General features: G+C 37.1%; 1 protein-coding gene across 1 annotated transcript; it reads right to left on the bottom strand.

Annotated features, from left to right (window-relative positions):
- Positions 1–1967: 1967 nt before the first annotated feature.
- Positions 1968–21723, bottom strand: LOC141331149 (72 kDa type IV collagenase-like). Its single transcript, XM_073836065.1, has 13 exons — positions 21382–21723; positions 20729–20955; positions 17336–17484; positions 16788–16916; positions 16475–16648; positions 16152–16325; positions 12801–12974; positions 12520–12675; positions 12260–12386; positions 8379–8515; positions 5205–5364; positions 4213–4322; positions 1968–2972 (listed from the first exon to the last, which is right to left on the bottom strand). Exons 1-13 carry the CDS (start codon positions 21532–21534, stop codon positions 2869–2871), a joined length of 1974 nt encoding a protein of 657 aa, XP_073692166.1. The 5' UTR covers positions 21535–21723; the 3' UTR covers positions 1968–2868.
- Positions 21724–23205: the final 1482 nt, after the last annotated feature.

Below are 23205 nucleotides of genomic sequence, written 5' to 3'. Positions count from 1 at the left end.
CGACAGCTTAGGCTACGAGTGGGTCGCTAGCCATAATGAAATCTTACTAATACATTATTGTTTAACAAAGGAAGTATACGGAACTGAGAAACATTTTCTGACCATACTTCATAATCAGTGTTGGGTGTAACGCGTTACAAAGTAACGCGTTACTGTAATAATATTACTTTTTTCAGTAACTAGCAGTGTAAGGCATTACTCGTCCGAAAATTGTAATATTATTACAGTTTTCCCGAGCTAGTTACTTGCGTTACATTTGGTAGCACCTTCATCACACACAAGGCACACGACAACACAGAAGGGAAGGGGAGGGGGGCGTGAATGGGAACAGTGATTGGTCTGGGTTTGGCACGAGGTATCATTAAATTACCATCACCGATTGGTCGACACCCGGCAGCCAGCAGCAGAGCGGCACTTGCAAATAGAGACCTGCAAACCCGCGGGACCCAACGCAACAGAGTGCGGCGCGGGACAAAACTTGATGGACAAGTGCGTGTGCTGGTGCGGGCGGGTAGAGACTCGTGTGTGTGTGTGTGTGTGTGTGTGTGTGTGTGTGTGTGTGTGTGTGTGTGTGTGTGTGTGTGTGCGGGATGCGGGAAAATAAAATGATTCGCGGGACTCCCGCAATATAGAAATATCTAAACATAAAATATCTAAAAAAAAAAAAAAAATTTATTCGTCTATTGCACAAAAGCAGCAAGAACAACATATATTATTAGTAAGAGCAAGAATAGGCAGTTTCGATTTAAAACTTGTTTGCAGCATGAGCAATGTAGCCATCTGCTGATTTTTGGAACGCATCGCCAATCAATGGTGTTTAAGATCACTCACTGCTCAAAAGTTTTGAACAGTGCTGAATATTGCGTGCTTACGAATCACAACACACGTAGACCTTTATGAAAGATTAATTGTGCATAATATCCATTGTGTTATAAGAGCTTTATGAGATCGCGTATGCACTGGATGCACGCAGTAGGTCATGCTTTTTTGTTTAGAATAACAGTTTTTTGTGTAAGAAAAAAAAATGTAACTAGTAATATAACTAGTTACTTTCTCCAGGGAGTAATAAAGTAAAGTAAGGCATTACTATTTTATATTACTTTTTTGAGTAACTAACCCCAACACTGTTCATAATACATACCGAGTGCTCCGCTGACAAGACTGAAGCAGTGATGCTCGACTCGAGAATCAATCACTCGTTTGAATCGATTCTTTCCAAAGCACTGAACTAACGGGTTACGGTCTGAACAGTTCGGACACGCACCGAATCATTTAAAGCGGTTCTTCACTCAGCACAACAGTAACGGGATATTTAACAACATAAAGGAAGTAAAACTACATATTTATGATTAATTGAAACCAAACTACATCCTAGGTGTTTTCAGCGACGAATTTCGTTCAACCGCGCATTTCTGTACTGCAGTAAAGAAAATTTTCAGTCAGTGGTCAGTGTTCACCCTGATGGTTCAACTTACTTAACCTAACCTGGGCAAATTGAGCCACAGGAACACTTCTTTTATAACAAGCCATCATTTTAGATCCCTTTGTCATATATACATTCTGATCATTTAAAATGATAGGAAACATCCCGAAATAACTTTATATACTTTAATTGTACTTCTGCCTCAGTTTCCCTTATTTTTAAGACCATTCTCTTACCCCATTCTCCTCTACCATAAAATCAGGTTTCAGCTATCAAAAAATGCAATATATTTTTCTCCTCCCATAGATAAATATGAGGGGTAATAAATAGCATACTGAGATACATAAACATATTGAGAGCTCGGCTTTTATACAAGAACCACTAGATGTCGCTGTTTGTCTAAATGTGACAGGACTTATTTTAAAGAAGTTCAATAATGGGAACCATACCTACCGTTTTCTTAATGTGAATGTCAAAGAATCATCACTCGGATTTAGTACAATGCTGATGTTAAATGTTAAAATTGAAAAGTTGAATGCCAAAATTCCATGTAAAGGATAGTTAATATTTATTTTGAGACATAGTGACAAAGTGCACCAAGCAAAACAGAAAATAATAAAAATAAAACATTACAAATATAAACAGATTGTATGTCAATTAAAAAGCTACAAAAAAAAAAAAAAGATTACAACTGATTATTAATCAGTAATCTCATGATACTTGCTTGACATGAGTCCATCATGCAACAAACCCTATACAACAGTCTTCAGGCAACCCGTGCCGTGAATCTCTCTGTACCATGAGATGAAAAAAAAAAAACAAGACTAACAAAAATGATGTGCTTTGACAGTTGTTTGGTCTCTTTGTTTTTACACAATTATCATGTATAAAATGTGTCTTCTTAATAAACGCAGGATTTTTTTTATTGGATAGTATTTACTACAAAATAAAACATGAATGAAGTCCTTAATATTTGCATATCAGTACTAGGAAAATTTGTGCTTTTACATACTGCCTGGATGAATTTTATTCTGTGCAAATAAAAAAAAGAGATACATCTCACTGACACCACTGCCACATTTACATGTAACTGTGAAATGTCATAAGTCCTTTTAAATCTGATGTTATACATATAGGCTATATTAAGGGGTAGGAGCTAAACCCTCTCATAATTAAAAATGAACAAAAAGTATCACAAGTATGACAAAACATCAAAAATTACAGTCTTTTCTGCCTATGTTTGGCATGCAGAGATGGTCCAGGCAGTGAAGGCTACCAGGCCTCTCTGGTTAGCTAAGGATTGGTTATAATCTAATAGGCTCTGACTAACCAGGAGGGGCAGAATGGTAAATTTGAGTGCTGTCATTTGGCAAGGTAACACTGGCCTTGTTTATCTAGTGATGAAGGTCATCACAGAGTGCCAGGGCTGAATGTTCTGCTGATGTTCAGCAACGTAGCCAGTCCTTTTTGATCTCTCCAACTTTGACAATTTTCAGAGTGCTGTCATCCATTTTGAGATAGTGGGAGTCTTTGAAGAAGTAGCTGTGACCTGAAAATATTTAGTAAGAGAAAAACAAAACAAAGTTAAAAAAGAACTGAGGTAAATAATGGTCTATATAATACAATTTAGTTATTCAATTAAATTTACATTTTTTAAAAATTAAAATTCTGAAGAGTGGGCTCTAATTCACAACCTAGAGAAGCTGATTTTACTTGCAAACAGCCCAATTACAAACAGAGAAACCTTTCAGACACCACACAGGCCTGCTCTATGAAGTGTGTACATGTGTGTACCTGTATGAGTGTTTATGTGTGTTAGTGACAGCAGAGGAAAGAGTTAGGTGGCTCTAAAAGCATGTATATTAAGTAAATTCCAGTAAATCTAAACAAAACCAGAGCACCTTGCGTAAAACTGTTATAAATCCTTAACCTCTCTCTCTTTTAAGCTTTTCTCTCGTTTGGAGATTTTATGTGCACTTTAGACAGAGGCTGTTACTGGAAAAAATGCCTCATGTTGAGCAGGGGGAAACATATAGTTGGGTTTTTTTTGTTGTTGAAGGCCTAAAGCCAGCTGTAATTGGGTTGGAGTTAACTGCCAAGAATGCTCTACCAGGCTCCACTTTGGTCCAGCTCACACACACACACACACACACACACACACACACACACACACACACACACACACACACACACACACACACACACACACACACACACACACACACACACACACACACACACACAACCCATGTTGGGTTTACATGTTTTATGGGGACATTCCATAGGTATAATGGTTTTTATACTGTACAAACCGTACTTTCTATCACCCTACACCTACCCTACACCTAAACCTAGCCCTCACAGGAGATTGTGCACACTTTTACTTCCTCAAAAAAACTCATTGTGCATGATTTATAAGCCTGTTTCCTCATGGGGACCTAAGAAATGTCCCCACAAGGTCAAAATCTACTGGTATTCCTATCCTTGTGGGGACATTTGGTCCCCACAACGTGATGAATACCAGGTACACACACACACACACACACACACACACACACACACACACACACACACACACACACACACACACACACACACACACACACACACACACACACACACACACAGAGGACCAAATGTAAGCAGTTACTGAAAGAAATCAGTAATATATGTGAGATCTAACAGAATGTAGGTGAAAGAGGGAAAAGTATGAGATGAAAGGTTATTTTAGGATAGAGGTCAGCAGAGGAATACCATAGACAAAGCTGGATTTGAAGCCAGGCACTTACCGTCACTATTAAGACTGAGAGCAGCATCTAGGTCATCAGGGATAGCAGTCCAAGAATCTGCAATTAGTTTAGGGAAGCCTGGATCCATCTTCTTCTTGGCTTCATTGTATCTGAGAAGTCATGGAAAAAGTGAACATTATAATCAACATATTTCACTTTTCCTAACTTTGAAATTCCTTGTCATTCCTTCAGTAGGTGTGTAGTTTTAAAAGCATTTGTAAATTCCAGTAAATCTCAATGATATAACAGTCTTGAGTTCATTTATATACGTGACCCTGGACCACAAAACCAGTCTTAAGTCTCTGAGGTATATTTGTAGCAATAGCCAAAAATACATTGTATGGGTCAAAATTATTGATTTCTCTTTTATGTCAAAAATCATTAGGAAATTAAGTAAAGATCATGTTACATTAAGATTTTTTGTAAAATTCCTACTGTAAACCTATCAAAATGTAATTTTTGATTAGTAATATGCATTGTTAAGAACTTGATTTGGACAACTTTAAAGGTGATTTTCTCAGTATTTTGATTTTTTTGCACCCTCAGATTTCAGATTTTCAAATAGATGTATCTCAGCCAAATATTGTCCTATCCTAACAAACTATACATCAATAGAAAGCTCATTTATTGAGCTTTCATATGATGTATATATCTCAGTTTTGTAAAATTTAACCTTATGACTGGTTTTGTGGTCCAGGGTCACATATAGCCTTGTCCTTATAATATCTGGTATCACTTGAGTGGAAAAAATACTTTAGTGGAAAAAGGCTTCTCAAGGAACATTCATTTTATTGTAAGTCTGCTATAATTTATTAAAATAATTTCTACATCTGTGGAACTTTGAAATATAACAAAAAAATGGATTTCATAATTCACAACTGCATACTTCCACATTAGTCTTTTAAAGCAACAAGGTATTTTGCCCGTTAATCACAGTGAACACATACTTTATTAAGCCCACAGATGCTGAGAGATATTTAAAAGTAGATTACCTCCAGAACTTGTTTCCAGCAAATAAGTAAGTCTTCTTGCTCTTGTGGAAGGAGTAGGCAGCATCAATTCCATGCAAATCTGAAGGAAGACCCATGCTGGAGATCTTCTTGGGATAGTCTCTCTCCAGAGTACTGGCCGAATATATCCACATCTCATCACCTAGAGAAGCAATTAAAATATTTTAAATACAAATTGTGTTTGGAAGACGCACACAAACTAATTGGGTTTTCAGACACAGAATATTTATAACATACAATATACAGCATACAGCATTTTTCAGAAATTTACAAAACCTTGCTTTCTGACATACACTTTGGTTCAAAAGTATTAAAAATACAGTACAACTCTAATATTGTGAAATGTTATTACAATTTAACCACTTAACTGTTTTTGAAAATGAGAAAGTGCACTAACTTAAATTATTATAATTCATGAACGCTTTTGAATATAGACCTAAGGTCTCTTTTAAAGATGACACTTTAATAAAATAAAGGTATTAAAAGTTATAGAAGTTAAAAATTACTGTAAAGAAAATGTATTGTACTATTTTTCTTTTTATTTTATGTAAGATAAATATTTAAAAATACAAAATTGCTATAAAATTAAAGCCATATGTCTACATAAGTTGTGTTCCAAATTTGACGTTGATTTAAAAAAAAAAAAAAGAGGTTCATATACAATTTTGTTTAGGCGTTATACCAAAAAAAGCCACCAGGTGCCAGCCAAACTCCATTGAAAAAATTTTTTTGTAAGCATTTCTGTCACAAATCTAACAATTATAAAACGTTTTCTATCTGTAATACGACATCCCGGCTAAGGGGGAGGCGACGACCGCTAAAAGATTTTGAAGTACCATTTCTTTGGTAATGCAATGTCCATTTTCACAGAATGAATTTTGAAATTTTAAGCTTTCAAATGGTATATCACTTGATTACTAAAACATGTGATAGAAAAATAAGACCTTTTGTGACAAGGTCAGAACTCCTGTTATGATGTAGATTTGTGATAAAATTTTGGTGCACTCATGTCATAAATTAAAGGTTGTATCAGCGATTTCTAGCCTGAAACATAAAGTGTCAAATTCAGCTGACCTTTCATCATGATCCGCTCGCTGCCTGCCCCATAAATTGTCTGTGAAAAAAACGCGTCTCTCTGGTCAGCCTAGAGTCCGAGATATGCCAAAAAAACAATCGGCACTACCAATCTTTCCACAGATAAACAAACAGTGTTCCAACCAATCAGCGTCAGGGGTTTGGTGTCGTGGACTTTCGCTCCGCCTCCCTCACATCCCTGCACCAGTAGGAAAGTCCACAACACCAAACCCCTGACGCTGATTGGTTGGAACACTGTTTGTTTTTCTGTGGAATGGTTGGTAGCACCGATTGTTTTTTTTGGCATATCTCGGACCCTAGGCTGACCAGAGAGACGCGTTTTTTTACAGCCTATTTATGGGGCAAGCAGCGAGCGGATCGTGAAGAAAGGTCAGCTGAAATTGACACTTTATGTTTTAGGCTAGAAATCGCTGATACAACCTTTAATCTATTATTGTTGCTACATAATTTGTAACAAAAAAATGGTAAAATATCAATTTAGGAGTATTAGGCCTTTCAAATGATATACAGTTTGACATGATTACTTTAGGATTTAATGGTAATATATTGAAGTAAACTTAGGTGTCCCGTATACGGGACGGTGATAGTTTTAATATATTTTAAAATATAATTTATTCCCAAGATGCAAAGCTGAATTTTCAGCAGTCATTACTCCTGTCTTCAATGTCACATGATCCTTTAGAAATCATTCTATTATCACTATTATACTATATTATTATCAATGTTGAAAACAGCTGTGCTGCTTAATATTATTGTGTAAACTGTGAAACATTTTTCAGAATTCTTTGAAAAATAGAAAAGTTAAAAAAGAATAGCATATATTTAAAGAACTTTTTTAGTTCACATTATAAAAGTCTGTCACTTTTTATCAATTTAATGCTTTCTCACTGAAAAAAATGATGAATTTCTTTCTAAATATATAAATAAATAAACACATACTGACCCTAAACTGTTGAATGGTGGTGCTTGTTTCTCAGTAATTAAATAAGTGAAATTTACACACAAGAGACAGAAACATACCCACATTAAAACTATTTGTTTGTACTTGTTTGTACAAAGATAGCTTTTAACACGTCACTTAAGTCCACTGAAAAGTACACTATCCCATAAATAGAGGATGCAATACAGTAAAAATAAAACTGTATCATGTAGCAGGATCAAATCCTTTACTAGCACGTACACTTTGCGATGCCATAGAAGAATGTTTTTTTTTTTTAAAAAGGTTCCATAAAGAACCTTTAACATCTGAAGAACCTTTCTGTTTCACAGAAGGTTCTTTGTGACAAAGACGGTTCTTTAGATTATAAAAAGGTAAAAAAGAGATGGTTCTTTAAAGAGCCTTTGACAAAATGCTTCTTCTATGGCTTCCTTTATTTTTAAGAGTGTAATTGAATCAAAAGGAGATACTTGCAATGACTAAGATTACCATCACTAACTTCTGTATTATTGATAGTAACAGACTTCACAGGGAAATGTCATGACTTATTCATCACTGGATTTGATCTATACTAGGTCCCAAAAGCATTTTTCCAATCTCAAGTCTAATTTCTATATATGTGACCCTGGACCACAAAACCAGTCTTAAGTCGCTGGGGTATATTTGTAGCAATAGCCAAAAATACATTGCATGGGTCAAAATTTTTGATTTTTCTTTTATGCCAAAAATCATTAAGAAATTAAGTAAAGTTCATGTTCCATGAAGATTTTTTGTAAAATTCCTACTGTAAACATATCAAAATGTAATTTTTGATTTGTAATATCCATTGTTAAGAACCTAATTTGGACAACTTTAAAGGTGATTTTCTCAGTCTTTTAGATTTTTTTGCATCCTCAGATTTCTGATTTCAAATAGATGTATCTCAGCCAAATATTGTCCTATCCTTTGTCAAATTTAACCTTATGACTGGTTTTGTGGTCCAGGGTCACATATATCTAAACCATAACCCATCTCAGTTTATAGTGCAAGTATGTGAAGAATACATGTATACAGAGACGGATTTGGTGGATTATCTTTTCTTGCCATTTCTCTTTATGTATTTTTGTATCCACTGCCATCTTTACCTGCAAAGAAGACTGTTTTTTCCTCTAGAGGATTCTCATAAGCTGCATCAATCTTCTCCGGAAGTTCACTCCAGAATGTAGCCACCAACATGGGCCCTGTTGGCTTCTTCCTGACATCAGCAGTTCTGAAGAGGAATCTGTAACAGGAGGGGTTATAGTTAGACAGGGCAACAATATGCTTGTGCATGTAAAAAAGAGGGAGAGAAGGGAGACAAAATAAGCAAGTAAGATTGAAAGAGACAGCATGTGCCGAACTCTAGCTACAATGAGGTGATTCACTGAGCAGATGTTTCTTATTATGGATGAAGAATGAGTTAGGAGGCATTTGGACATGTCCAAACTTGCCTGCTGCCCCAGAATAAACCACAAAAACAATACCAACCACCCCAGTCCTCTTTCCACTGACCTATTTTTCAAAAGGCCAAAACAGTTCAATCTCAGAGAAGACAGAGATCTCAGGACTTTCAAGTGACTAAAGCTTCTTGTGAGGAGCACACAGCCTTTGTCAGCAGTTATTTCACTTTCTGGTAAACTTCAGATCTCAGCACTAGGTTAGAGTTGAACCAAAAGCTCCAATTCTTCAGCTTCAAACTCTTCTGAACATCCCTCCCTGCTCTGTCTATGCAATTAAACATGTAAGAACAGAACGCTCTTGTAGTTAAAACACTAGTTGAGTTCATCTCTTATTTGCAGCTGTCTTAGAAACGAAATTACACGAGACAGAAGAAGAATTCATTTTATCAAATGCCTCAGATGTGGCTTATAAATCTGAGCCAAAGATTAGATAAAATAAAGACTTTCTGTTGCAGCTGAATAAACAAAACATTAGTGAACCTTTTGGGGGTGTGCTCTCTGGCCTTACTCTCTTCTTCTCCCTTTTTCTCTGTGAAATGGCTTAAACAGCTGTCGCATTTATCCAGCTGGGTGAATATCTGAGATCTCAAGTCATTTTGCCCACACAGTAAAGTGAGACTTGCAGCTCCAGGGATCCTCAGATTCACAGAATTACGCCGTAATTTGATCATAACTCTATGATAATGACATTTCCACTGCTGAAATGTTTGACTCCTTGCCTGCACAGACAAATAACATTCATCAGCGAAAATACGGAGAGAGGTTCAGACACTTGGAGAAGATTGATTTTTAAGCTGAACTACCATAGGCAGGAAATCACCAGAGATCCCATGATGCAACGTTATATAAAAAATTGGATTGCATATTGTAATGTGATTGAGACTTTTACTGTTTTAGAGGCATTTTTTGTTATAAATTATCATTTGAATTTAGACTTTTTATATTTATTTTACAGTCAATTAAAATACTTAATTCTTTTAAATAAATAAAATGTAAACACTGTGAGATGAGGGAAAAATAGAATGTTATATTTTTCCCAGTTTTCTTCCAGTAAAGATAAAGTTTTATTTTGATTTATGGAATCAACATGATCTGGATACTTTAGATCAGTATTTCAGGATCTTGCTAAGAGGGTATAAGAGCCCATTTAGTGCTATACAGACATATGCTCATATCCAGCATACACTCTTTTCAGTGTGTGTGTGTGGTCCTGTGATGATCTCTGTAACCGCACAGCAGTCAGCTTTAAAACTGGAGGTGTGCGTAGAATAGTGGGTGGCTCTATTTCCTTTCAGAGCTCCTGATCCATGAGCATGTTGGTGAAAACCAATGACAGCACTCTTTATACTCTCCTTATATTTGCTTTGGACACCCCTGCATCTGATTATGCAAGTAGCAAGTGTAGAGAATGAATTCTATTTCAAACTGGAAAATACAAATAAGCAAATTCTTACAGTAAATGGTGTTAAAATTGATGTAATTCAAGTGTGTAGATTTACTAAGGTTGTTTCTCAGGCACCCACATAAACAGGATAACCCAAAGCACCTTCAATACTGGTAATTAAGATTCTTTACTAATTATTAAACAATTTGTTTTTATTATCTTACAATTCTGACTTTTCTCGCAATTGTGAGTTTACATCTCGCAATTCTGACTTTTTATCAGAATGGTGAGATATAAACTCGCAATTCTGAGAAATTAAGTCAGAATTGTGCGATATAAACTCACAATTCTGACTTTATTTCTCATAACCCAATTGTTTTTTTTTTTTTTCGTGTTTTGCACAATACTGAGTTTATAACACAATTTTGAGTTATTAAGTCAGAATTGTGCGATATAAACTCGCAAATCTGAAAACATATCAGTCTTTTTTTCCCCTTGGACTTTATAACTCATAATTGTGAGTTGATATCTCAATTCTGATAAGAAGTCAGAATTGCATGAAAAAGTCAGAATTGTGAGATTAAAACTCACAACTGCAACTGTGAGTTGATATCGCACAATTCTGACATTGTAACTTGCAACTGCAAGTTTATATCACACAATTCTGACATTATAACTTGCAAATGTGCGTTTATATCTCACAAATTTGAGAAAAAAAGTCAGAATTGTGAGTTTATATCTCACAGTTCTGACATTATAACTCACAACTGCAAGTTTATATCACGCAATTCTGACTTTATAACTCGCAATTGCACATTTTATAAATGTGCATTTTTTGCACGAAAAAAGTCAGAATTGTGAGACAAACTCGCAATTGCGAAAAAAAATCAGAATCGCTAGATAAGAAACTTACATTTACGAGAAAAAAGTCTAAATGGTGAGTTTATATCTCGCAGTTCTGACATTATAACTCACAACTGCAAGTTTTATATCACACAATTCTGGCTTTATAACTCGCAGGTGCGAATTTACATCTCACAATTCTGAGAGAAAAAAAAATCAGAACTGCATTAAACAAAGAATTGTGATATATAAACTTGCAATTGTGTGAAAAAAAGTCAGAATTGCGAGATAGAAACTTGCATTTGCGAGAAAAGTCAGAATTGTGAGAAATAAACTCACAATAACTTTTTTTTTTTTTTTTGATTCAGTGGCGGAAATGGGCTTCCATAGGTTAGGGTTTGAATGTATGATACAAATATGCTGTTTCCAACTTTATGATACAAATATGCTGTTTATATGATACAAATATGATACAAATATGCTGTTTCCAACTTTATGCCTCCTATAAAACATCAATTTAAAAACCAGTCTGTACAAATGTCTGTAGTCAGCGATGTGGAAAGCGTTTACTTGGTTATGATCAAGTACTACATTAAAGCAGTCAGCAAATTTAGTCTCCCACTAAGTCGTCCGAGCAAAATTCAGCCAGACAAAAACAATGTGCTCAAAGGAATAAAAAATGCCCCCTTGATATGGTAATGTCTGTGCTGAGGTATTTTGATTTTGGGATGTGGGTTCAGATTTGTGGACTTTCCCTTGTCTTCCCACTCTCGCCACCACTTACTTTGTTTGAGTTCCTTTGAATTCTGGACTAACAATGTGGCTAAAGCATCAGCATGATTCTTCTCCTGTTTAAATCGTCATCCTGTTATTCCAACCACTATAAAGCCATTACTCTGATCCATAATGATTTCAAAAAGATATGCTGAAGCTTTTTAATAGGCAGATAAACTGGGTCATGAAGTTTTCCCCAGATGGCCATGGGGCCATTTCCTGTGTATGCAAGCAGAAAGATTTTGAAACCACTGAAAACAGATGAATTGAGCGCTCCCTGCCAGCAAACGCTAAAATGAAATAACTGCTACCCACAGTTGTGTGCCTGGTATTTGCTTCTGTGAATCATGGTGTTCTATTCAACTGGTCAAATCACTGCATAGATGTTTTGCAGACAAAACCCAAAAGTAAGCAGTACTGTGATCCTGCCTGAATATATCCTGCTATTTTTCCATTCAACTCGGGAATAAAGGTAACATTAACAACATCATTTAGGCCTTTCTGTAAACTGGGCGTCTTTAATTACCTGTCCTTAAAGAAGAAGATCTCTCCTCTGATCTGGGCTGCAGCATCAAATATGATGTTTTCATTACATACATCCATTGGTGTGACCGGTGGGAGATCAGTTGGCAGTGGTTTGTCTGTTGGTACACCTGTACAGAAAAATGAATAATGAAGAGAAAATATTTCAAAAAATGATTACAGTCTTCAAAATAAACAAATATGATGAACTATGCAAATACTAAAGTGCCTAAGTTAAAGCTGTCTTGCAGACTTCACACTCACCATAGAGCTCCTGAATGCCTTTAACGTCGTCATCAGACAACCTCAAGGTTTTGGTAAATGTGTAGATGGGAGCCATGAGAGCTCCAGGGTCCTCAGAGTGTTCCAAACCCAGGGCATGGCCGAACTCATGGGCCGCCACCAGGAATAGACTGTAGCCTGAGAAAAACAGAGAAGTGACTGTGTGAGTGCAAAAAATATTTCTTTTTGTGACCTCACAACAACTGAATATTTTTGCATGCTACAAATGATGCAAATAATGACACAAAATATTCCTATGTCACCTTGATCAGGACAGAAGCCCCACTTGCGGTCATCATCAAAGCTTTTGGTGACGCCACACCACATCTTCCCATCACTGCGTCCCGACGTGGTGCAGGAGTCATAAGTGTTGCCCAGAAATTTAAAGGGGAAGACACAGGGTGCACCCTCTGAATTTCCTCCGACCGTTGACATGGCTGTGTCATTAAAATAAATGAAAACCAAAAACCTCAGTATGATTAACATTTGATTTACAGCATTCTAAATGCTAAAAAAGCACCAGTTTGTGACAGCTCTTGATTAGAGCTAAATAAATTAATAAAATACAAAACAACAAATAAAAACTAAGAGAGGCAAAAGAAGCAGTTATATGGAAACTGTTACGATTAAGAGTGTGTATCTGTTTTTTTTTTTTTTTTTTTAAATATGACGTCACAAGCTATAATGCAAGCTGTAGTTAGTGGCAAACCCACATATTAGATCATGGCATATGAACCTAAAGAAAAACTACATGAGCTCAGAGAAGCATCAGGGAGTAGTCCTTCTCAATTACACAGACTCAACCGTCTGAATCACTCGACAGACTCAAAATGAAGGTCACACCAGTTTCATGGCATAAACAGAGCTGTGTTTTGTTAAAGTTCAGCTAAAGTATGGGACTCTGCCCAAAGCTCCAATTTAAAGTGATGGCTTGCACCATCCTGGACTTGTTTTTGTGACTCTTTTATTGAGCACACACACATACACAAATAGGAAGAGAGGGCTGCATTCCCAGGGAATTACAACCAGATGAGGAGTTCGGTGCTCTTGACTTGCTTACGCCAGATCAGTAACACAATGGAAAATATCTCATAATAAGAAACTTTTACAGTCTGATGGAAACTGAAGAGTGAATGGAGCGCGGAGTGAATGGAGAACTGCTTTAAAAACTGACTGACCTTGAAAAACCAAATGGATAGACAGACACATTACTGATTTAAAGTCACTGAAACGACTCCCCAACGATTCATTTTGTGATTGCATCACAATGTCTGTTTACTTCAATGAATAATAAAACATCTTGAGCAACATCTAAACATCTGTTGTTTTAAATGTTTTTTTCTTGTTACCATCCACTTTGGCTTGCTTACAGCGTTAAGGCACTATTTTGTAACATGTTTGGAAGAGTATGCATTATGAAAAGTGCTATAGAAATGTAATAATCAAACAGATACATATATAATGAAACTTTCCTGTTTAAAAACAGGAAACAGTGATTTTTCAGGATACTTTGATCATTATAAAGTTTAAAATAACAGCATTTCTGTCATGACAACTCTCTGAGGGTTTAGCATGGTAACGTACATAACAATGCTAATGTGTTTGGTCTTGGTGGAACAGAGCTGCTAAGCTGCTGCTGATGTAACAGAGTAAGTACTGAGACTTATTACTGCCAATAAATCCACAAGATGCCGCTGTGAGCATGTAAGAAATACTGCTGCTGCACATATAACATATGAACTAACCCCCATATATAGTATACATGAATCACCCCATAGCAGATCTATACAGGTGGAGCTGGGGGAGGTGGAGGGTTTCTGAAGTGTGCTGCTACTGCTACAGCAAGCTCTAGCCAAGTATTTGAATGTTGAGCAGCAAGCTCATTGGCTGCTGATAGAAAAAGGGCGAATCAGCTGCGGCATGTGATAATGGTGTCATTATGTTAGATAGAGTTTAACCTTTTGGACTTCGCCGTCTAGAGATTTATGACAGAACTTTGGATTTATTTGATTTGATTTTTTATTTATTTTTATTTTTGTAACAAATTGCTTTTGATCAACTTGCTGAATAAAATTATGAATACATGTACAAACCCCAAACTTTTGGATGGCAGTCTAAGTTATACTTATTTCTAGGGATGCACCAAAATGAAAATTCTTGGCTGAAGCCGAACAAAATTAAACACTGGGCCGAGTGTTTCGTGTTTTCCCCCATGTATTTTGCAAAAAAAAATTCACCATTGCATAAATTAAATAGCCAAAATGAGCTTTTTACAGTTTTGTCTTGCTTTTCAAAAAAAAAAAAAAAAAAAAAAAAATCAATTACAAAACAACAATTTAAAAGTATTTACTTTTAAAAAACAATCTAGTAGACATTATAGCATATACCAACAAAGCACAATTTAACTTAAAATTAATAAGTTAGTAAAAAAAACATTCTTTGGCCATTTTAAGACCCCCATCTTGAATCAGGCATGTGTTTTTTAATGTACAAATAAATTTAGCCCTGCTGAGCAAAGGAGAGTGTTATAATAAATGTATTAATAGAGCTGTTGTAATGAGTGTTATCAATATTTTTGTCTTTTTAATTTTATTTTACAGAACAACAGTAAAATTACAATGCTAACATTTATGAATGTTGAGTTTTATTTTGGCAGAAACCCACAAGAAGGCCTCAATACTGCTTTTTGCTGACAGCAGCAGATTTATGAATGATTCTCATCATGCTGTTTCAGCGCAGATTTCCCTCGCACTTTGGACTTTGAACCCTGGCTAACGAGCTTGTGCAGAGCTGTCAGAATACATACAATTTGTGCGTGTATTAGACAACATAACGTTCTGTTGTTTATTTACTAATGATTTAAGGCCATTTTGCGATTTCAGTCATCATACAGTAACCAGCAACAACCACCCCTTTCTCATCGAAGGCATGCGATGCGGTTCTAAAACTTCTCCTGCTGTCGGTGCTTGTAAAGATTTTTGCGTCTTTCTCTGACAGTTTTAAATGCTTCCACACTGCCGACATGTTTGCTGCATTAGTGCATGCCTCTATTTGATCGTGTCACGTCATTGTTTGATATAATTTATTCTGCCTTTTCGCTTATTGCTATTTTCAGCCGAATAATTTTGGTTGCCAAACATTCGGTGCATCCCAACTTATTTAATGTAATTTAATGTATTTGGTCTTGGTTGAATAGATATGCTACGCTGCTGCTGCTGAATTGCTACTGTTCCCAGCTACTGTTGGTTATTGCTGTAGTTGTAGATTTTTGCTGCTGCTGCTGCAAGCAAGTACAGGAACATGCTACTGCCAATGGATACGGTGATATGGTGCTGTGAGTATTTAAGACATATTGCTGCTACACAAATAGCATATAACATAACCTGTAACAGATCTATACAGGTGGAGCTCGGAAGGTGGAGGGTTTCAGAAGAAAAGTGAATTTTAACCAGCTATTTAAATGTAAGGCAGTAAGCTCATTGGTTGCATATACAACATGAATCAATCAGCTTGTGCCAGTCGTTTAATTCTGTGAATATCATCATTTTTGGTTTTCAAAGAAACAAAATAAATATTGCTCTGGATTGGAGACTTACAGAAACTTATAAACTGACCTGTCTCGGGACAAAATCCATAAGTCTTGTCACGGTCATAATCTTCGGTAGTGGCACACCAACGGTAGCCATCATCCCGGCCTGAGGTGGTGCAACCATCATATTTGTCCCCCTGAAATGTGAAGGGGAACTTACAAGGAGCTCCATCTGCATTTCCACCCAATGTGAACAGGACTGCAACAGAGGAAGGAACAAAACGCAGTGAGTCAGTGATTATGACATACAGTTTTTACATTCACAACGTGTCACCATTGTGACATAACGGGCTAAATTTTGCACCACTTTGTATAATTATACTATACTCTAAAACACAGGCTACTCACGCTCATGAGGACAGAAGCCATATTTTCCATCTTCATCAAAGTTGTATGTGGTAGAGCACCAGAGGAACCCATCATCTCGGCCCTGAGAGGTGCAGCTGGTGTACTCTTTACCCATGAACAAGAATGGAAACTTACAGAACTCCCCCTCTGCATTACCATACTTCACCTTTACCACTAAATCAACACGGAGAAAGAAAGAGAAATCACTGTATCACATTTGATAAACAAATGTAGTAAAATTTATAAAAATCAAAAAACAACTTCTTGAACTGAAAGGTGTAACAAGTCACCAGAAGCAAGACAACTGACATACCTTGTCCCTCTCCCAATGTCCACAGCTCATCATCATCAAAGTGAGAGTCTCCTCCAATACCAGGTCCAGGAGCGAAGGCATGAGCCAGAAGACCATCCTTCCCATCAAACGGGTAACCATCACCATGTTCTACAAGAAATAGAACACATTTAACTCAATTTGGAAATGGATTAATTTGTTTTAAACCAAAACCACATGGTTATTGGTTTGAGTAGGTAATTGGTAATTTTAATATCAAGTATAGTTTAACTTTCTTTAGATTTTGTCCACAATTTTTCATTTACAGCTTGCTCAGGAAAGATTTACAGTTGGTATTTTTTTGTAATTGCCTTGTGAAGTCATGATCGCATTTCCAAAGACCACAATGTAAATCAATCTCTGGTCCAAAAAGCTTTAAACTAAAAATTTTCCGCAGTGACTGTGGCTATTATGGGACTTCGTAGTTAAATGTAATCTGAGGTTTGTACATTTACACCACAGTAGTTTAGAAACTTTTTCACAGAAACATATTGTAGAGAAAGACATAGACGAATGATTTTCTTAAATACCATTTCGGCCAAAGTTAATCATGATGTCAGCCTCTCCATCCATGATCCTGGAGAATTTTAGAGGTGTGACATCACTCCAGACTTTAAATGCACGAAAGAAAGCATCATCAATCGTTTCTTCATCTAGATCTGGGGTATGCCCTAAGATCCTGCGGAAGAAGAAAACAATATTGCCTTCATTTTTAACTATTCTTTCCAGTATTTTTCAGAAAATGAAATACAAAAATGTGTTATTTCCTATGTTTTTACCCCTATTTATGTAATCATTGTTGGAATTATTTGTCATATTGTTATAGTAGATAAGTGGCTACTGCATTTGCTTTTTTCCTCATGACTTTGAGTGGCTCAAGAATGTATAAGGTTAGAAGTATAAGCCCAGACAAAAAGTCGCCAGTCGTCATGTTCCATGATGGCTTCGTCAAACTAAAGTATCATATGCAGTAAACCTTTGGAATCTTCCTATGCTTCTTTTTTCCCTGCCAATGGTTTGCCACCAACTATTTTTTAAATCACAAATCACATGGTGATGTCTAAGTTCCCAGCTCAATCCAATCATCATCAAGCTATTACAGATCACTCACACACAGCGATCAGAGGCCAGTGGGTTACACTGATCACCTGCTGGTGTGCAGCATGGTCAGGTTTCTTTCTCCTAAGGAAGGGAGCTCTACTTCAAACCAAAACCAGGACTGTCAAATCCAAACCTGTTCTGGCATTACAAAGGAGTCTGAAATGGTCCCTACAGAAAAATGGAGCAACATCAAACAAATTCGGCCTGTGCGAAATAAACTAATATAAAATATTAAAGAAAGCTCTTTAATAGTCCCAGAACAGCATTAGGTGAAAAACTGTTAGGGGCCGTTCACATGTCGTGCCTAAAAACGCATGGAAAACGCTAGGCGCGCCGCTTTCTTCCTTATCAACAAAGCGCTCGGGCGCTTGCGCTCCGGAAGCGTCTGCCGTTTCTAAGCAACCATCAGCTGCGCTCTAGTTTTAAGCCTATGCGTCTCCATGCATTGTTTCTTCTATTAGCGTCAAAATAATGGGGGCTTGACAAATCATAAAGTTCAGGAAATCCCTGGACCACAATGATGAGCTGCTCCTCCATGTTTCTGCTGAGGTTTCAATGTAACGGAAAAACATGAGGAAGCTGATTGGTTGGTTCATGTCACATGACCTGCGGTGCGCTTGCGGCATTCTGAAAAGTTGAGATGTTTTTATCTCGATGCGGCGCGGACGCGCCTGGAAAAAACGAGCGCGTCGCACCGCGTGCGCGTCGCGAGCGCGTCGCTTCCATTATGCGCGCGCAAGCCGCGCGTCTACATTTGTAATAATGAACTTGAGCGCGCAAAAGACGCTACATGTGAACGGCCCCTTATGCTGACCACCCTTGAAGACACAGGTGATACTGCTAGCCTCTTACAAAAGAAGCAGCCATTTACAATGTACAATTACAACAATGAACTTTCCAGGCAGCCTTCGTTATAACGAAATCAATTGGGCTGAATGCTCATCATAGCTCTTGCAAAGTTTGGCAGCCTAGGTTGTATACTTAAAGGAAAGAACTTCATGACATACTTAGGGCCAGATTTACTAAACAGGCCAAATTAGTGTTAGAGCGTAATTCCATAAAAGCGCCGATGGGAGGGGAAAATTCTGCGTGTGATTTAGTAGTTTAGTGATATGTAGAAACCCATGAAAGATTTACATTATTTTAAAAATCCACATAGTTTCATACATATTTTGGACTATGGTGGGCGCCATCACACTTGGTGAGCTATTTTTACTGCAACTCGAATACACAATATAAAATACATACACAATCCCATATTGTGCGGTTTTTGGCTGTAATTTTCAGTCAAAGGGCAACAAGAGAAGCAATGTAAGTCATCACTGCTTTCCTAGCAATAAGAAGAAGCGAATGGAAAGAGACGTGTAGACTAATAAAACTTCCTAAAGACCCTTGTCTGTGTTCTTCCCACTTTAGCCCTGATGTGTTTGAGACTACTGCTACTATAAGAGCTCACAAATGGCAGAGACAAACGCAGGATGTAAACATGCCGATGCTTGTCATGACGCTGCAGCCACTGCGCATCTTTAGTATATCCTGACAGTACTATTTTAATGCCAAAGGACGGTTTGTGCTGGCGCAAGCTGTTAGTAAATCTGGCCCTTAACGTTCTTTGCAGGTACACACTTATCTAGGCAACTTGCAAATGCTAACTGTACTTGTGCGGTTACCAGAGCATGTATCTTTGAGACATTCAATACTAAAGTTATGCTATTTTCTAGACTGAAACCACACCACAATCTACAAGGACAATGGCATTCTACAAGGCAACCTGCAAAATAGTGCGCCTATGGACCTTAGTAAGATTAGGATTTATGTAGAGAGAAAGTTCACCAAAAAATGAAAATGCATTCATCATTTACTCACCCTCATGTCATCCCAAACATGTGCATTTCTTTCTTCTATTGAACACAGAAGAAGATAGTTTGAAGAATGCTTTTGAGCAATCACTTTTGTGACCATCCACAACAGAAAGAAAGTCAAACAAGTTTGGAATGACGTAATGGTGAGTAAATTGTGGTAATTTTCATTTTTGGGTTAACCAAACCTTCAGTTTTACATGAATAAAAAAGGTTGTTGTGTTCAGTCTGTTCAGCTGATGAAACACTGAAAATATGCCTTTCCAAAAAAAAAAAAATTCCAGTGGACAAAAGAACTCTGGAAAACATGAGTTATGAAAATTAGACGTGACCTCAATATAGCACAACATCTTGAATATTCACATACTGAAGGGAGCATCCTGAGCCTCAAAATAATAAATCTAAATATCTGTTAAATTAGCAAAGCTGACGCTGGCAGAAAATGTAAGTGCGGGACATTTCTTCCACAGATCTGTGTATGTGGCCTGAAAACGTTTTACTGGCAAAGCAACATAGTTGTGGTCGTGACTCATTAAACACTGTCAGGACATGTAGGCCAGTAAGTATCCTCAAGATCCCAACTCTGTCCTTTTTGTTACAAAAGACTATTGATCACTTGTTTTGTGTTTGATTACTGGCCAGTTTCTTCAATGACAGTAAATATTCATTCATGGCCAAACTTTTCCTGCGTTCCCTGTAGTCAGCAGAACTTTATAAACTAATAAATTTAGATATGTTGTTCCTTTTTAAGCTCCACCTCCAACATAGCCACAAAGGTCCTGCTGAGAACATTCTTTAAAGACATGCTGATTGTCCTCTCCATGTTTTTGACTGGCTTACTGACTCACACAAATATGGTTTCTTTTTAAAATCTTTTTGTAAATATATGTTTATTTAAAGGGTTAAATTGACTGACAAACAGTAAAGAGACTTTACTCAGCACTGTCTGAGGTAAACACACACCTGTAGGTGACGTTTTTCTGTCCCCACTTGGGCTTCCTGTGAAAGAAATTGTAATTGGCCACATCAGGAACTCCACATCGTGGTTTTTTCATAATCTCCACTGTCTTCTGGTCAATCTCCCCTGTCTCAGGTAAAGTAAAAAACTTCTGCATCTTCTTCAGTGTGTCCTTCAACACCATCAGATTGCACCTGTCTTTTGGGCAGCCATAGAACTTATTTAAGTAGTGCTGTAAAGAAGATGAATAAGGATACAACAAAAGACAAAGAGAGAGCGAGGGAGAGAGATTTGTTAGAAAGCTCTGTCAACTTAACTGGAACTGTTTAACACATTCCACATTTTCCTAACCACCATGTAAACATATGGTGTACTTGTGCTTTACACTTTCCATAGAAATTGCAACAGTGAATAAAGGCTCAAAGTTAAATACTGCACAAATACTTAAAACAATACAGCTGTGTTAATATTAGTAAAGTCATGAGGGACCCAAAATTAACATATAAAAGTGACAAACAAAAAAGATCATATTTCAAATGTAGATTTTTTGTTGTTGTTGTTGTTGTTGTTGTTAAAGGAAATAATTACTATACATATGCCTATCCATGGCAAATTACAGACTTGCTAACTTCTGTCAGCGAAATAAAAATACACTCACCAGAGCCACTTCTTTGTCTGTGAAAGACGTCTCATCGCCTGGAAACTTTATGATGGGTGAAGGCGCAGCAAAAGTTTGCAGGCAAGCAAGGAACTGCACGAGGAAAACTTTGAGGACAACATGCCTACAGCTGAAAAACTTAAAACACATCATTTTGGTCTGGTTCCGAGATGTCCGTGTGTTAAAAATAAGGTGAAGAACAGTCCTTTACGACGTGTTCTCCGAGCTTCAAGTTTCTCCGACTGCACTGCAAATGCTCTTTCTTTTCCTCAGCGACACATCCTGCTTTCGTGGTCTGTGGAATAGGTTCTGCTTGCACACGCAGTTTTCTGATGCTGTGGCTTGAGCTGGGACTGCGCAGCCTCCAGATCCAAGAATTTGGGAGAGCAGTGAAATAGGAGACGCCAGCGGGAGCGAGCGAGAGAGCACTTGAGATGTGTGTGCGCGCCCAATGGAGACACTCACAGAGAAGCTTGAGTTTAAGTTAAGCTAGTCGGTTTTAAACACTTGAAATTTAGTTTTTGTTTTCCATGTTTCACACTGTTCTTTTTTTTTATCCCGGGCAAATAATTAACCCCTGGTTATTCTCAAAAGTTTACACTGTACATTTGGAAACTAGGTTTACCGTTATAATTTGCATATTTATGAGGTCTTGACATTGATTGGACGAATACTGGCAACGGGCTCGAGACCTGATTTAATAACTTTTAACTGTATCTGTGCAAATTTGGCAACGTTTTCTCTCTCTAGCTGTTTTAAATCTCATAAACGGAAGTTCTTACCGACAGCAATTTACAGCTACAAAGAGACATCATTTCATATGTGACAAAGTCACAAGCAGTGACTACAACGACTACCAATGAGAATGCAGAAAGTGATTTACCGCGGCAGCCACAAACAAACAGCACAGCGTCCTCCAGCGAGTTAATTCATGTAAATGCTTACAGCAAGACAAACAATAGCCTAATAGCCAACTGGTTCCATTTAACTTGGTTGTCGTCACTTTGGGGGTATTTTTTCTGTCAGATTCTGAAAGTTCACCTGACTCTACAAAGAAACCACATGAACATTTAGTGAGGTAAGAAATGTATGGTTTATGATTGGTTGTCTGTTGCTCAACAGCTGAGCTGTAACCTGTAGTGTCGAGTTATCTTGAGAAATCATGCTGTGGCCTAAAGGTCTTAAGATTGATTTTAAAAGAACTGTAACCAGATTAAATTACAAATGTGTATTTACACATATTTTACAAATGTATGTCTCCTGCATTATTAGCTGTAGATTAGAATAATGACCTGTCACATTTATATACGCTCTACTGACACTAGTTGGCAAAGGTTTTGTAATCTGAAAATGTGTAGGCTACATTAAGGACAAGGCCATGGTGTTTGGCTTGCATATTGTTTACGTGTGGTGTCAAACATCCTAGGACCATGGGGTAAGATGTCAGTGAGTGTGGCTGCCCTCTTAATCTAGCAAATTTAACATAATTTCTAATGATAGCATTTTTTTTTTTTTTGCATGGCAAGTAAATTTTTTCACATACCTTATCAATCATATGTCGTTTTTCTAGTTAATTAGTTTGGGTTTGCTATATGGGATTTACACAAATGTATAACTTTGTTATTTATACATCTGTTTTTGTACATTCTAAAAAAACATGGTTAAAGGTACTTTAGATGTAGCAGTTCTTTTCAGAACCATATCATTCTGAAGAACCCATTTTTTTCTGAAGTGGTTCTTTGTGTTAGACTTTATCATTCTTTATTTCGGCCTTTAACATCCAACAAACATCCAACTACACAGACTGTCAGCATGCTCTCACTA

The sequence above is a fragment of the Garra rufa genome, chromosome 3 (genome assembly GCF_049309525.1).
Source record: "Garra rufa chromosome 3, GarRuf1.0, whole genome shotgun sequence".
In the NCBI taxonomy this organism is placed as follows: Eukaryota; Metazoa; Chordata; class Actinopteri; order Cypriniformes; family Cyprinidae; genus Garra; species Garra rufa.
This window is presented reverse-complemented; position numbering and strand designations above follow the sequence as displayed.

Excerpts from the sequence above, each read along its gene's own strand:
- LOC141331149 (XM_073836065.1), bottom strand. The coding sequence starts at position 21,534 with ATGATGTGTTTTAAGTTTTTCAGCTGTAGGCATGTTGTCCTCAAAGTT. Across the intron at positions 17,485-20,728 it reads CAGAAAAACGTCACCTACAG|GATCTTAGGGCATACCCCAG; the intron begins GTGTGTGTTTAC and ends CTTCTTCCGCAG. Across the intron at positions 12,387-12,519 it reads AGGCATTCAGGAGCTCTATG|GTGTACCAACAGACAAACCA; the intron begins GTGAGTGTGAAG and ends TTTTCTGTACAG.